A 14,781-nucleotide genomic window follows, 5' to 3' on the forward strand; every position below is an offset into this window, starting at 1 on the left:
TCATGCTGCCATTTATCTTTTATACTTACTGTTCTCCCCTGGGGGCAGGGGGAAAGGGCGGGGTGAGTGACTCTGAGCCTTGGCTTACCATAGCCTCATGAAGACCCTGAGTTTGGAGCAATCCTAACAAGCCCTCAGTGTACTTCCGCTGAGCTCAAGCCCAGAGGCATGCACAGAATTCTCAGAGAGCCCCAGCACCCCAAGGCTGGGATGCTAGAGGGTCTTGTGGGAACCCCACATATAAGTGGAGATTAATGTCATGAAATGAAGACACGTGACAGTGTAGGGACACTCCGGGGCATAGAGACAGGTATCAGCCACATGGCTCTAAGTGGGGCACCCACCCACCCGTGGCTAGAAAGCTCTTTATCTTCCCTGTGGCTATTCTCTGTGGCTGTTGCCCCAGGGTTAACGAGCAGAGCAGCCAAACCCATACAGCATTCTCGTAACCATGGCTACATCCTCCTGCTGACCCCAGTGCCTGCGTGCCGAGGCTCATGTCTGTGGGGGTGTGGGGGTTCATGGAGCAAACTTGGTGTAGTCATAGGGGTCAGGACACAACCACCACCCTACTCTGGGAAGGGCTTCCTGCCTAGACTGAGTCATAACTGGGGTCCTGGAGATCCTGCCCTCCACCCTGCTACCTTTGTAGGGTGTTGTAGTCTTCATAGGCTCCAGCGGGGCCATTGCTGACCAGTGCCAAAGGATACCCTTTGTAGAGATACATTGGCCTTCTGTAGGCTTGTTTGCTACCCCCAAGATGGGGTGTCCCAGCCCCACCCTGATTGCGGGGAGCAGGGGTGGGGAGAACGACGACACTGTCCTCACATCTCAGGTGATGTCAGACTTCACATCTCACCAGATAAAGAATGAGGTGACCTCTGGGAAGTCTTGGACTGCATCTGAGGGTCCCCCTCTCTCTCCACGTACACACACACTTCAAGAAGGCCATAACCCCCATCCCTCTCCTCTGCTTTTCCTGACTATGAATCTGTGTGACCATCCCCATTCGGTAGCACTGGTTGAGGCAGGACTCTGGTAGTTAATTATAAAGGAAACTGAGCGAGTTGCTGAATGGCTGGGCTGATTCTTCTTCATAGAAATCCCTTTGATGCCCTCGTGCTAATGGGCACAATGACGCCTTTCTTGGCTGAGGGTCTACAGAGGGCAGAGAGGGAACTGTCATCACAGTGCCCTTTGGGGCGGGGAGGCCAGGCACTGTCACTATGCATGTGGCTCCTGCTAAGCACATGACCATTGTAGTTCCTGCTGTACTCCGTTCTTGCCGAACCTTTTCCCACTGGAAATTCTGCTCTGCAGGGTTCATAGGATCCTGGAAGTAATTTCCTCTTTCTTTGAAGGGGTGTGGGTGGGTTGGGGGGTAGATCATGCTAGCTTTGAGGTTACTAGCCAGGCTGGGTCCTGGCTGAGGCTTGACCCAGGATCCACGTTTACAGGTCAGTCCCCCGAGGTAGCTCCCAGGGCTTGGGGGCTATCCCGGGCAAACTTGCATAGCTTCTTGGGAAAAGAAGCCTCAAAGGAGCTGGAAGCCATGACCCAGCAGGGAGGCTCACAGGGTCCAGAGGGGGTCCCATTTAGTGTGGGAATCACCTTCAAGGAGGACAGAGAGGTCTAGACTAGGGATGAGGTGGAGCCCAACCCCCTCCAGGCATGTCCGAAAAGAGCTCTGGCCTCCATACGGTTTTCTTCCCATTAGCAGCTCTCAGTGTAGAGACCATAACATATCACAGTGCTGTGGAGTTTCCCATGCTAGAGTTGTGCTGTGCCCAGGCCTAAAGGAGGGCCAGCTGCCATTGTTAGTTGTTTTTTGGGGGGGGGGCTCACAGAGGCTTGGGCAAGAGGTTGGTACCAAGTCTCCCTACTGTCTGGGGTTTAGCAGGACCCTTCATCATGTGAATGCATTCTTGGTAGAGGTCCCCACTCCTCCACAGTCCCTCTTGGTTCAGGGGACACCACTGGCTTGAAGGCAGAGGGGCACCAGGACCAAGAAAGGGAGGACTTATGTTCGAGACAGCTTCGTTCCTTTCTTCAACACACAGACCCTCCGGATCTTCTGGGCCAGGAAGAACCCCTGGGTACAGATGTTCTTTGTGTGCCTCTAGCCAGAGGCAGCCAGGGTCTGAGGCCACTGGGCCCAGATCCTTCTCACTCTAGCATCAGAAACCCAGCACCCTTGTCCCAGGCTCATGGAGCGCTGGGTGTCACTCCCAGGGGTTGCGCTGCCTAAAGCACCCTGCTCATTTCCCAGGGTGTCAGTCATTCTCAACCCCAGGGACGGGAGTCCTCAGCCACACCACGTGATGCTTAAAGCTTCCCCTGTCGACGTCATCTGCAGAGGCTTTGGAAAGAGCAGCCTGTAAATTCCCTCCAGTTGCTCTAGCTAATGTGGGGTCATCTGGTGCCTTCCTGTAGAGTGGGGCGTGGTCAAAGATGAGAAGGAGGTGCAGAGAGCCTCTCAGGCAGTGGCTCTCAACCTGTGGGTCGCGACCCCTTTGGGAGAGACTGAAGGACCCTTTCACATGGGTCACTTAAGACTGTCAGAAAGCACAGATATTTACGTTATGATTCATAACAGCAACAAAATTACAGTTATGAAGTAGCCACGAAAATAACCTTTGTGGTTAGGGGGTCACCACAACATGAGGAACTGTATTAAAGGGTCACACATTAGGGAAGTTGAGAACCGCTGCTCTAAGGGCTTCGTGGTAACGGCGCGACCACACCTACTTTGAGGTCAGGTTTTGGGCCACAGCCACACCCGCTGATTCACAATGTGTCTGCAGCTGTTCAGATTGTGGTGCAGAGACATTCTGCAGCAGACGCTGCAGCCTTCAGAGCCAAAGGTATTCACTACCCAGCCCGTGGCAGAAAAAAGTGGCCAATCCCCGGTGTGAGGCATGCTGTGGCTGGTCCTGCTGACTGCCAGGCCTCAGGCTGGGTGCCGGAGTAGGGGTGGGATGGCATTTTGTGCCCTCCTGAGCTATGCCCTCATTCACCCAGAAATTCTCTGCCTTACTTCCAAATGGAGGAAGCAAGTTTTGGATGTCAAGCGTGGCCTGACCCCATTTGTGTAAAAGCTCTCCGTGGGCACTTATTCTCAAGCAAGTGGGAAATGGATGGGAAAATGTGGGGCGGATACTCCTGAATGGTGGCTCCCTGGGGAGCAGTGTGGGATTACTGCCCCATGCCTAGACTTTATATGCATCTAAAAACAACCCCCACAAGGCTAGCACAGTTTTAAAGATTTATTTTTATTATTTTTAATGTTGTATATGTGTGTATCTTTGTGTGGGTTTATACACGTGAGTGGAGTGCGCGTCCCCAAGGAGGCTAGAAGCATTGGATTCCCTGGAGCTGGAGTTACAGTCAGTTATGAGGTACCCAATGTAGATCCTGGGAACCAACCTCAGGTCCTTTGCAAGAGCAGTACTTTCTCTTAGCTGCAGAAACCCCTCTGAAGCCCAGTTTTTCGAGACAGGGTTTCTCTGTGTATCCCTGGCTGTCCTGAGACTCACTCTGTAGACCAGGCTGGCCTCGAACTCAGAGATCTGCCTGCCTCTGCCTCCTGAGTGCTGGGATTAAAAGGGTACACTGCCACTGCCAGGCTGGCCTGCAAACTTTTCAAGTAAAGCCATTTTAGAAAGTAGGATGTGTGTGTCAGAATGTGTAGTTTTACTTGTACTAGTGAGGGCTAGGCTGCGGGTGCAGGAGGTTGTGGACAGTAGCTAGTCACCTAGACCTTGAGCCAAAAAGAAAAGCAGAACTGAGCCCCTCAGCATCAGGAACCACCATCCAACTTGACGATGCTAAATGTAGACCTGTCCAATGGACCAGCAGTTCCCAAGGGCTTCATCTGCTCAAGATCTTGCAAGAAAGTGCCATAGACCAGGGGCTTGAATGAAGGGAATTATTCCCTTATTGCCACTGAAGCCAGATATCCGAAATCAAAGGCTCAGCGGGTCAGTTTCCCTGGTTCCCTCTCTCCTTGGCCATTTGCCTGTGGGAGGCCATAGCTCTGTTTGATTACAACCCATACAAATGACCTCAGTTTAATACATCCCCTCTCTGAATGCCCCACTTCAAAATGCAGTGATATTTTGTGGTTATGTGGTAGAAGCTTGGTCAAAAGGGAATGCAGAACAGTCCAAAGAGCGTGCACACTGCCACCCACACCCCTACCGAGAAGAGAGACTTCAGGAAGAGAATGGGTACTGTAGCCTGTGTCCCACAGTGGCTCACTTGGTCTGTGCCTGTCCCAAAAAGGACAGGAGAACAATGCCTCCAGGTATGGCAAAGAGAAAAGATCCTAGTACTCAAAATCCTTGTCTTCCTCGAGAAGCCAAGTATAGACACATGAATGAATAGACAGTTGCAGCTGCAGAGCTATAGGCCCATAGATCCACAGAGCCACAAGGCTATAGGCTCATAGATCCACAGAGCCACAAGGCTATAGGCTCATAGATCCACAGAGCCACAAGGCTATAGGCCCATAGATCCACAGATCTCCAAGTCTACAGGTCGTCCATAGATCCACAGAGCCATAAGGCTATAGGCCCATAGATCCACAGATCCACAAGTCTACAGGCCCATAGATCCACAGAGCCACAAGGCTATAGGCTCATAGATCCACAGAGACACAAGGCTATAGGCCCATAGATCCACAGATCTCCAAGTCTACAGGTCGTCCATAGATCCACAGAGCCATAAGGCTATAGGCCCATAGATCCACAGATCCACAAGTCTACAGGCCCATAGATCCACAGAGCCACAAGGCTATAGGCCCATAGATCCACAGATACACAGGGTTACAGGCTCATAGAGCTACAGAGCCACAAGGCTATAGGCGCATAGATCTGCAAAGCCACAAGGCTATAGGCTCATAGGTCCACAGAACCACAAAGCTATAGGCCTTTAGATCCACAGAGCCACAAAGCTATAGGCTCATAGATGCTTAGATCCACAGAGCTATAGGCCCATATGTACATAGATGCACAAAGCTACAGGCATAGGTCCACAGATACTGACAGACACAGAGCTACAGGCCCATAGATTCATAGCTACAGACAGAATTACAGGCACATAGATCCACAGATGTATAGAGCTATGGGCACATAGATCCATGGCTACACAGAATTACAGACATAGACATATTACAGACTGGGCTATAGGCACATAGATCCACTGTTACAAAGAGCTATAGGCATGTAAGTCCAGAGCCACATGCAAGGCTGTACACAGAGTTCCCAGACAGACACAAGACACGGGGATTCTGGGACGTGACATACCACTGGGATACTATATATTGTGTATGTGTGTACAGATGTGGATAGCTTCTCCCTGTAAAACACTGCTGCACATCCTCCTCCCCCCCCCCCGCTTTTTTTTTTTTTTTTTAAAAAAAGATCCTAGATGATCCTGAGTTGACAGAGCTGAAGAGCCAGACCCAACCTCAGAGGCCTCACCTACCATTCCTCCTTCATCCCCCAGAGGCCACCATGATCTTTTCCTGGGTCGTCTTGGCCTGTACTCAGCTTTATGTTTGATTGCGCGGTACACAGTTCTACTCTTCTGAAATGCAGCTTGGAATTGTTTCTTTGATGTTTGGCCCCAACCTGACAGGTCACACAAATTGCTGCAAACCACTGACGCTCATGTCACACAGCGTCTCAACCAAACCAGGCCTCCCTAGTCCTGCTAGAATGTGGGCCAGAGTGAGCAGCGTGGAGCCGAGAGGTCAGACCCACTCTGCTTTGTATTTCTGTGAAATTCTAGATTATGTTGTTCATAAGCCACTGGCTTGAATCACTACATGGATGCAGGATCACCCTCTCCCGGTGCCGCTGCCGACAGGATGGTCCAGGCATAGCAACAGATGTGAAACTGCGGACATGTAGATAAGTCACTACAGAGGTGGTGGACCAGGTCCAAGGCTTCCAAATGAAACCAGACACACCTAGGGCAGAAATAAAACCCAGAAAAACAATTATAAAAAGAGAAATGGTGATGGGTGGGCACAGAGCAATGTGAGCAGTTTTGCTGGTGCCCAGACACTGTAGTGTAGTTTGGTCAAAAAATCCTGAAGTTCTCATCTGTCACATTTTCATGTTCACGAAACACTCTCTCGTGAGTCAATTGCACTGTTGGTAGCCTGGTTTAGGAAGCCTGGGGACATGGGGCTACATCTCTGGTCTTTGCTTTGAGATCTGAGATGGAATCACCTTTTATAGCGTCTGGAGAAGTTGCCGTGATCGTGAGCTCATGTGGCCTGCTCATCATGATGTGGCCTCTCAGCTCACGTGAGAAGCTGGGTAGTGTGACCTCTGACCCGGCACAAGATATCAGAATCTCTCCCACAGGCAGCATCCTGTGGCTCTTCCCCAAGCCCATCACATTCCTAAGTCGCTAGAACCTAGCCCAGTTAAATATCTTTGTGACCCCCCAAGGACGCTGTTGACATATACACCGATGATGAGTTTCAAGTAATTTTCCTTTTAATTTATAATTGCTCCAGATTAAAAAGTAGTTAGGTGATTTGATTTTTAAATTTGTAACAGACATGGTTAAGAGACAATCTTAGGAATATATGAAAAAAATCTGAATATATGAACAATCTCTGCCCACGTCTACTCTTCCATCCCCCAGTATTAACTCTCCCCAAGGGAGCAGGCATGGTACTAGCTTCTCCATCAACATGGGTTTTCTGCAGACTAGGCACCTCCGTCTGTATCTTTACCCCAGTAGTATCTCCTCCAGGGGACCTGGGCCCCGAGGCTTTAGGCAGGAAAAAGGACCATGGCTGTGTCATAGGTATGACCTCTAGAGAGCCCTGCGGTCCACATCTGTAGCCCACTGGTGCATAACCAATTTGCTTCCGATCATCAGCCTTTACAGGTGTGTGAGATAGCTAAGCTATACATTCCCATAGTGAAAGGGGCAGGCTGGCAGCGTGCCAGTGGGAGACGGAATAACTCTACCCTCCAAATCAGGGGGACGGCAAAAAGAATTGCATTGTTAGAAACCCAGCACTCTGGAAATGAACCAAAGGCATACAAACAAAAAAAGCATTTATTATTTTTTTCCCCAAGAAAATCTACCGAATCACAGGCGGCCTGGCAGGGTCTGTGATTTTGTGAGCTGGGGCTGTTCCCTCTCCGCTCTCCCTTGGTGACCCAGTGGGTGCTCTGTAGGATATGGGGCACACAGCCCGGGGCACCGTGACTGAAGACAGCAGGATGCTCTCAGGTGTCAATGGCCCTGGTGGTCTGAGGTGACACCCCTGTCCCTTGAATCAGTCACCACAACGCATAGCTTGCTCTGACTTCTGTCACTGTCCTAGTTGGAGTGTAACTAGGTCTAAAAGTCAGCGGCCCCGTCACACCCACTGTCTCTTCTTGCTCCTGTCAACTGCAGTTTTCTGGCCCCTGTCATCAGTTGTAGGAAGGCTGGAGGGCAGCTGAATTACAGGACACTGCGTGACACCGGGCTAGCTGGTTATGCATTAACCTCTCTCATCTTCCCCGACCTTGGGAGACTCTGTTGTTACCCAGGGCAACAAGGCACCAAGGGAAAGTGACGGTTAAGCTTTTGTTCATGTCTGACGGTAGCGTAAGCAAGAGTCTAGACAGGACAGGCGAGGTACCCATAGTGCCTCGTTTTCCCCCGGCATAGCACAGACCCAGAATTGTCTCAGCTGAAAACCTTTAACAAAAGGCTCTGGATGACGGATGGGAGTCGGGAGGAGGCAGAGGGAGAGGGCTGGAGTGGAAAAATACCAGCTGGAATGAGAGCGGAGAAAGCAGCTCAAGTCCCCCCAAATCAGGCATTCTCTGCAGAGGGGTCTCAGAATGGCCTGGGACAACAGCCACCTAGGCTCACTGATGCATGCATGTGGTCGCAAGGCTGTGTTGTCAGAGGTCTTGACTGCAGGCCTTTCCAGTATTGCACAAGGCTGGACAGAGCAGCAGCCTCCCTGAGACACATGATAGTGATGCCTCTGTCAGTTCTAAGGTCGTGAGTCTGGAGCTGGCTTCCCGATGATCTCAAAGATTTTAACACTTAAGGCAATGGGCTCCGGCCAAGGCATCGCTCTCCCTACCCACTGGCCCCTCCAGCGGAAAGAGACTGGGGGTCCTTCCTCCTGCTAGTCCTACCTCGCCCCTTAACATTTCGGATTCAGGAGAGCTGCTAGCAGAGGGGCTGGGCTAGAGTGTTGGAGTCACCCAGCATGTCCCTATGTCCCCACCCTGGAGCAGGAGCAGTGCTGGGCACAGATAACACGTCCCCACCGCTATGGCTGTCAAACATCATACGGGTGTGTGGGTGATGAGAACCGGCTGCCATATATGGACTGAGCAAATGAGGCATCTCCTCTTTCTCTGGTTAGTTTGCACCAGCCAATCTTTGTCTCAGCGGGAAGCAGAGATCCCCAGGACCCACAGAGGTATCCAGGGTCTGGCAGAGTGAGCAAACACGAGATGTGCTTTGACTGGTTCATCTGACCCCAAAGGTCACACTCATTCTTTCCACCGTGATGCTTGTGGGGCAGGCTTATGTAGCATCTGTCCTACTCAAAGTCCAGGGACCTGCCTTGAATTCATCCCAGCCGCGTTCCCTGTTGCCTGAGAAGTGGCTACTGTGGGGGCATGTTCCTGTGTCCTGTGGATGGACCCGGCCGCTCACTGCCTCCCTCCCTCTCCTCCCTCACAGGTCAACATCGTTATCCTGGTAGCTGTGACGAGGGTCATTTCCCACATCAGCACCGACAGCTACAAGATACACGGGGACCCCAGCGCCTTCAAGTAAGTTGACCCCAACTGTCCACATCCCACTGCACTGTCCATGGGGGCTACGAGAGGCTTCAGGAGGGACAACGTTGCTTCCCAGGACCAGCACCTGAGTCTCCTCCAGAGTGGCTCTGCATCTTCAAGCCCTACATGGTCAGCCTTAGTTGGTTTGGGTCCTTATTCCATTATTTACTCCTAACGATGCAAGAGGAGGTCCGACTGCAGCCTTGGGGACCACATGAAGATGCCCTCCTGGGACTTCTCCAGCCAGAATCTGAGATGGCTGGAGGGAGGGAAAACGGAGACTCTAGAGATGAAAATCTGACTTGTAGGTCCTGCAGCAGCGGGCCCCTCTGCCCTTCACTTCCTTCACAGTGGAAAGGAAACAACAAAGCCCTCTTCTTGGGGTGCCACGTGATGGAACATTCTAGAAAGCAGTGCTCCATGCACACTGGGCTACCACTAAACGAGAAGGGGATCTTTGGAAGTACCCCGCCCTCACCTCCCACCCTGGGACCATCATGCCAATTGAGGTTGCCTGGGTTCTTGGTACTTATCTACTGGGGCCTGTCAGAAAAACCTGTAGAAACTGGATGTGGCAGAGGGAGATGCAGTGACCAGGAAGGCCTGAGCCTGTAAGATACCCCATACATGGAGATACAATCTCCTGAGCTCAGTTCCCATTTTGTGTCTCTCCTCTGAATGGGCTTCATGCCCAAATCTACACTCTGCTCCTAGAGGCAGAACAGCGGTGGCCAGTGGCCTCTTTGGGAGAGTGTCTTCCTTCTTGTACAAGGGGGTGTGGTGGGACTATGGTGACAGTGGCCAGGCCTTGTGCCCATTGGGGTGCGATTCACTCATGGGATTCATGGACCCAAGATTCATAGTCCTCCTTGACCATAGAGGACTGCCAGCACCCTGCACCCTAAGGATCATGGCTGAGGGCCCCGTCGTAGGTGATTTGGGAGCTCCCGTAGAAACAGCTGGGATGCCAGGCCGCTGGCATCCTGTAAGCGACTTTTTAAACAGTGCGTCGGGCAAAACTATGAACAGGCAACAGCAAATCGATGAGCTAATGATTCTAAACCCCATAAATTAACTTGACAAGTGGAGGCAGCTCTCTTGGGCTTTTTCTGCTCCTAGAACCCTCTAGGCTGTGCTTAGATGAGGAAATAAGTTCATGAGGGTCAGGAGCATTTCCTCACCTCTTCCATCTCACGGGTGGGGGAGCCGGGACTGTCCCCTGCCCACTGTGGCCTGACCAGGGGGAGGTTGTTCTACACTCCATCCTCAACCCTAAGGCTCTTCAGTGGTCATGGTGGCCGCTCTGTCCCCAGCTCTCATACTCAGGCCAGGCTTTTGTTCCTATCTTAGCCTGGCACCTGCAGGACCAAGGCTGCCGCTGTGCCCAGAATGTTTGCACTCCTACCTCCCCCCCCTTACACCCACCATCTCTCCCAGAGCCCAGCCAGGAGGTGCCTTCACCCCTACCTCTCTCTGCAGAAGCCCCACCACCAAATGCTGGCCCCATCTGGGCTCTGTGGAGCTTCAGAGATCAGGGTACCCTGGGAAGCCAGGTTGGTGTCTGCAGCTCTGCAGTCCACAGACAACCCCGTCTCATTCCCCGCTGAGCCGTTTCTGCTCACAGCAGACCTGGCCCCCTAAGGTTCTCCTGGCCTGGTCCGCCTGCCCATGGCTAACATGAATGTCACCGTCTCCATTCCAGGTTGACGGCCAAGGCTGTCGCTGTGCTGTTACCCATCCTGGGAACCTCATGGGTGTTTGGAGTGCTGGCTGTCAGTGACCGGGCCCTGGTCTTCCAATACATGTTTGCTGGCCTCAACTCCTTGCAGGTAAGAAGAGCCTGCGGGCCAACAGGCCGGCAACACAGACGGCTCCCATCATCCCTGTCGGGTGTGAGCACCAAGGCCCGCTTAAGGCAGAGTCTGGTGTCCTCTGCTTGGAAGTCGGGGGGTGGTGATCAGGGTCTTTGCCCCTCCCTGAATTGAGCCATCTGGAAATCTCCCTTCCCTGGGGCTGCAGGCCTGAGGCTCCCCGCTCCCCCCACACCCCTCCCCGCCGCCACAGTGAGCTATGCCCATGTCTCCCTCAGGCTCGAGTGATGGAGGGACCTTGTGTCAGTGTGTGGCTCTGATGTTGTCTCTCCCCTTCCTTCCCAGGGTCTCTTCATCTTCCTCTTTCACTGTGTCCTAAACTCAGAGGTATGTCCATCCCACCCCCTTGACAGCTCCAAGTAGCTTTTCACTTCCATAAGGGCACAGAGAGAAGGGCAGTGTTGTCTAGGGTAATAACAATCCCTGTTAGGTTCTGCTTAGGAACCACTGATTCTGATGTCGATACTGGTACCAACTCCGATACCACGCCCTTACATTGGGTGCTTGGGGCTCACACCACAGCAAGTCTTTAGAGGCTGTTGGCAATGACCCCTGAGAACTTGCTAGGTCAATTTCTGGAGTTCCCTCTCAGGCTCTTTCTTCTGCCTTTGAAGGTGAGAGCTGCCTTCAAGCACAAGACCAAGGTCTGGTCCCTCACGAGCAGCTCTGCCCGTACCACAAACACAAAGCCCTTCAGTTCCGATATCGTGAGTACAATGTGACGTGTCTTCCTGAGTCCCTTCCCTGGCTTCACTAGACCTGTTCCAAATGCCTTCCTCCTTCTCCTCACCATCCTCAGGGCTCTAGTTAGTGTTGCTGTTACCTGGACCAGCAATCCTGGCTGCAAGCCTGCTTGCAGGTGGACATAGCCTCTGCTTCAGGGAGGATGCATGCTATTGCAAGCTGTTGTTTAAATACAGAGCTCCGCCCACAGCTCCATCTTCTCCAGGCCCCAGGGAGGGTCTAGCCTGCAATGCAGTCCACTTATCTGTCATCTACTAACCCTTTGTTCTAGGGCAGTGCATCTCAACCTTCCTAATGCTGCGGCCCTTTAATGCAACTCTTCATGTTGTGGTGACCCCCCCCCCACACCCTCACACACAATAAAATTATTTTCGTGGCTGCTTTGTAACTGTAATTTTGCTACTGTGATGAATCATAATGCAAATATCAGATATGCTGGATATCCGATGGGCAACCCCCAAAGGGGTCGAGACCCACAGGTTAAGAATCACTGCTCTAGTGTTTCCTGGATGGCACTAGGTAAAAGTGTCTCTACTTATGGTCAGTCTCCCACCTCCGCCATTTTCCTAATGACCGTTGTCTGTCCCCTTCCTGGAAATAAACTCATGAGGGCCAAGATGAAGCTTAGCTTTCTTTGTCTAACAGTGCCCCTCCCCCTTTTCCAAGTCCCTGGTGCATGGCGTGTTCCGCAAAGAGAGCTCACCTGACTGATTGGTGATGAGCCAAGAACCTGACCTTCATGGGCTTAGAACCTGCCTGGGGTGCTCTGGTCTTGACTCTTTGGGTCTCAGAAGTGCGGTCCCAGATCCTCACATGGCCCCGGGCCCAAAGCTTGTTGTATTCCTACGGACTGAAATTCTACCTCTTGAAATTGTCTTCATACCTCCCTTTGTGTTTTGCAGGTCAACGGGACCCGGCCAGGCGTGGCATCCACAAAGTTAAGTCCTTGGGACAAGAGCAGCCTTTCTGCCCACCGTGTGGACCTGTCCGCTGTGTGATCAGGGTGGCTGCCATTCAAAACAAGTGCCTTCCCCGAAGCAGAAAAAAAAAAAAATGCACACCCTGCCTCCATCATGGGTCCCTCTCCCTGCTGCCTTGGACTGGGATCGCAGCCCCGACCTATAACTGTGCAGAGTATCCTCTCTATCACTGCAATTTGACTCAGGGTGGTGTGGCCAGCGATGATGTGGCCCTTCTTCCCTGATGTGGTAGGCACACGTCTATCCTCTGTGCACACTGTGTGCACAGAGTGTGCATGTAGCCCATGGTGACACTAAGTGTGAACCTCCCTTGTTATCATGAGAGCACAGAGCACAGTACCAGCAAGGCTGTGATAAATGAGACGGGAGGATGCAGCTACAAGAGGTCATAACCTCCGCCTTGCTGGAGACTCAAAGTTCTAAGAGGTACCTAAGGTCCTGCGTGTCTCCAGAGGGTCAACAGACATAGCTGAGTTAATGGCGGCGGCGGCAGCGGCGGCGGCGGCGGCGGGGGTGGGGTGGGGGGTGAGGCCAGCACTAATTGGAATGTACATCTTCATGCAAGGGGACGCTAATTGGGCCACCTCCCACCCTAGCTGTACACCACTTCTGGGGTCTCTGCTTTTGCCTGTCCGGAGTCACTCACTATCCTGTGGATGGAGCCTTGTGAAGACAGTCTAATGGAGCCACTGCCTAGGAACTGACTCAGCCTATTCCTTGCAAGCTGTGCCTCGCTGGACCTAAAGTCAGCGTTAGGTTTCAAACATGAGCCTCTCTCTGTCCACTGCCTCCTCTAGGACTGAGATCCTCTGCTGAGGAACCACCTGCATCTGCATCTCCTGGTTTTCTGGGAGGGGCAGGGCGTAGCTACCCCTACAGGTCTGCTTTCTCATTACTTAGATATGCCACCTCTGTGTAAGAGCCAACGAGGCACCAGGTCGCTTAGACATTGGATGTCCCTCATGTCGTACACCAGACCAACCACCACACTGCAGAGACTGATTTCTTCCCATCAGTGACCACACAAAGTCCCCACTCCTGGGCAGGGTGGCCACTGGAGGCTTTTGGGGTTGGCATGAGTGGACAGAATCAGACCCAGCCCAGGGAAGCACAGTCATTTAGTCATTGTGACAACTGCTTGTCAACAAGATCCTCGTGTGGGTGGGGATCACGGAGAATTATGGAACAGGCTGTGAAGGGTCAACTAGTGTGACAGGAACCTAAGTGTCTATGGCATGCACAGCACGGATGGCCAGTCTGACCCTGATACTGGAAAACCCCCATTTCCCATGACATCTCTGAGCTCCTGCCCCCCCCCCTCTTGCTTAGCTTTAGAACATGTTTCCACTCAGTTCTATGGATCTTTTGGGCTTTGATTAATTTCTTTTCTTTTTCTCCATTTGTAATGAAATGGGGCAAGGGCCTTGCATAGCTAGGCAAGCACTCCACACTGAGCCACACCCCAGCCCCTAAGTGACAGCCCCCATGAAGGCATCTCTTCCAGAAGCCAGAAGGCTATAGGACCAGACTTGGTTCTGTCGAAGCCAGGACTTAGATCTATGAGTCACCTGGGCCCCCGTGACCTACCCTCCTGTAGCCCCTTTGGCCAGTGCGGCTGAGGTCATGCCGAGACTCTGTGTTTGGTGACAAGTCCTGTCTACAGAATGTGTGTGGTCACTGCTCAGCATCTCACTACTCCCCAAACCAGACACCAGTGACCCAGGGTCTGACCTGCCCTGCTGAGCTCCCAGTAGTGAGAACACTGTATCCCCGCCCCCCATGCATACTGGGCTCCCACTGAGGCAAGGCAGGCCAGGACTGTCTTTATTCCCAGTGGGAGTCTCAGTTCCTGGCTTTTTGTAATACTCGCTCTTATGTAGCTGATATATCGAGAGAAGCCAAGAGCAAACCCTGTCTCGGCTTCCCGTTTCCAGTGAGTGAAAGCGTGTGGTTTTATTTATAGGCTACCTACTTCGGCTTCCGCAATCATTTATTATCTGTGTGTAATTTGGCCCCACATAAATTAGGAGGAATGGTGTGTGTGAGTAGTTTACAGCAGAGGGGGGATGATGAGTTGCTGCTATAGTGAAGACATGTTGTGGTTTTGATAAAATAAACTCTCAATGTCCTTAACTACAGTGTTGGGCTTCACAATCTGTGGTTAGCAGCACCCGAACAGGATGCTGTCACAAAAGCCTCAGCGCCTACTGTATACCCAGTATATTCCGTCCCAGGAGTCTGTATCCCAGGGGTGGGTATGAGCATCCCAGGGCAAACAGCAGGCTTGGGAAGGAAGGGAACAACAGAAGGAACTGTCTGGCTTGGGTCCTCCTAGGCTGTTTGCTTCAATAGACAACC

General features: G+C 52.2%; 1 protein-coding gene across 2 annotated transcripts in view; it reads left to right on the forward strand.

The window, feature by feature from the left end:
* Adgrd1 (adhesion G protein-coupled receptor D1) overlaps positions 1–12,674 on the forward strand; it is a 117,093-nt gene extending 104,419 nt beyond the window's left edge. For both annotated transcript variants that reach the window (XM_059249082.1, XM_059249083.1), the window contains 5 exons: positions 8,728–8,819; positions 10,531–10,657; positions 10,985–11,026; positions 11,314–11,406; positions 12,346–12,674. In XM_059249082.1, the coding sequence (XP_059105065.1) occupies positions 8,728–8,819; positions 10,531–10,657; positions 10,985–11,026; positions 11,314–11,406; positions 12,346–12,441 (450 nt within the window). In that variant the 3' untranslated portion in view covers positions 12,442–12,674. The remainder of the gene's footprint in view (positions 1–8,727; positions 8,820–10,530; positions 10,658–10,984; positions 11,027–11,313; positions 11,407–12,345) is intronic.
* Positions 12,675–14,781: the final 2,107 nt, after the last annotated feature.

Source organism: Peromyscus eremicus, chromosome 23 (assembly GCF_949786415.1).
Source record: "Peromyscus eremicus chromosome 23, PerEre_H2_v1, whole genome shotgun sequence".
NCBI classification, from domain to species: Eukaryota; Metazoa; Chordata; class Mammalia; order Rodentia; family Cricetidae; genus Peromyscus; species Peromyscus eremicus.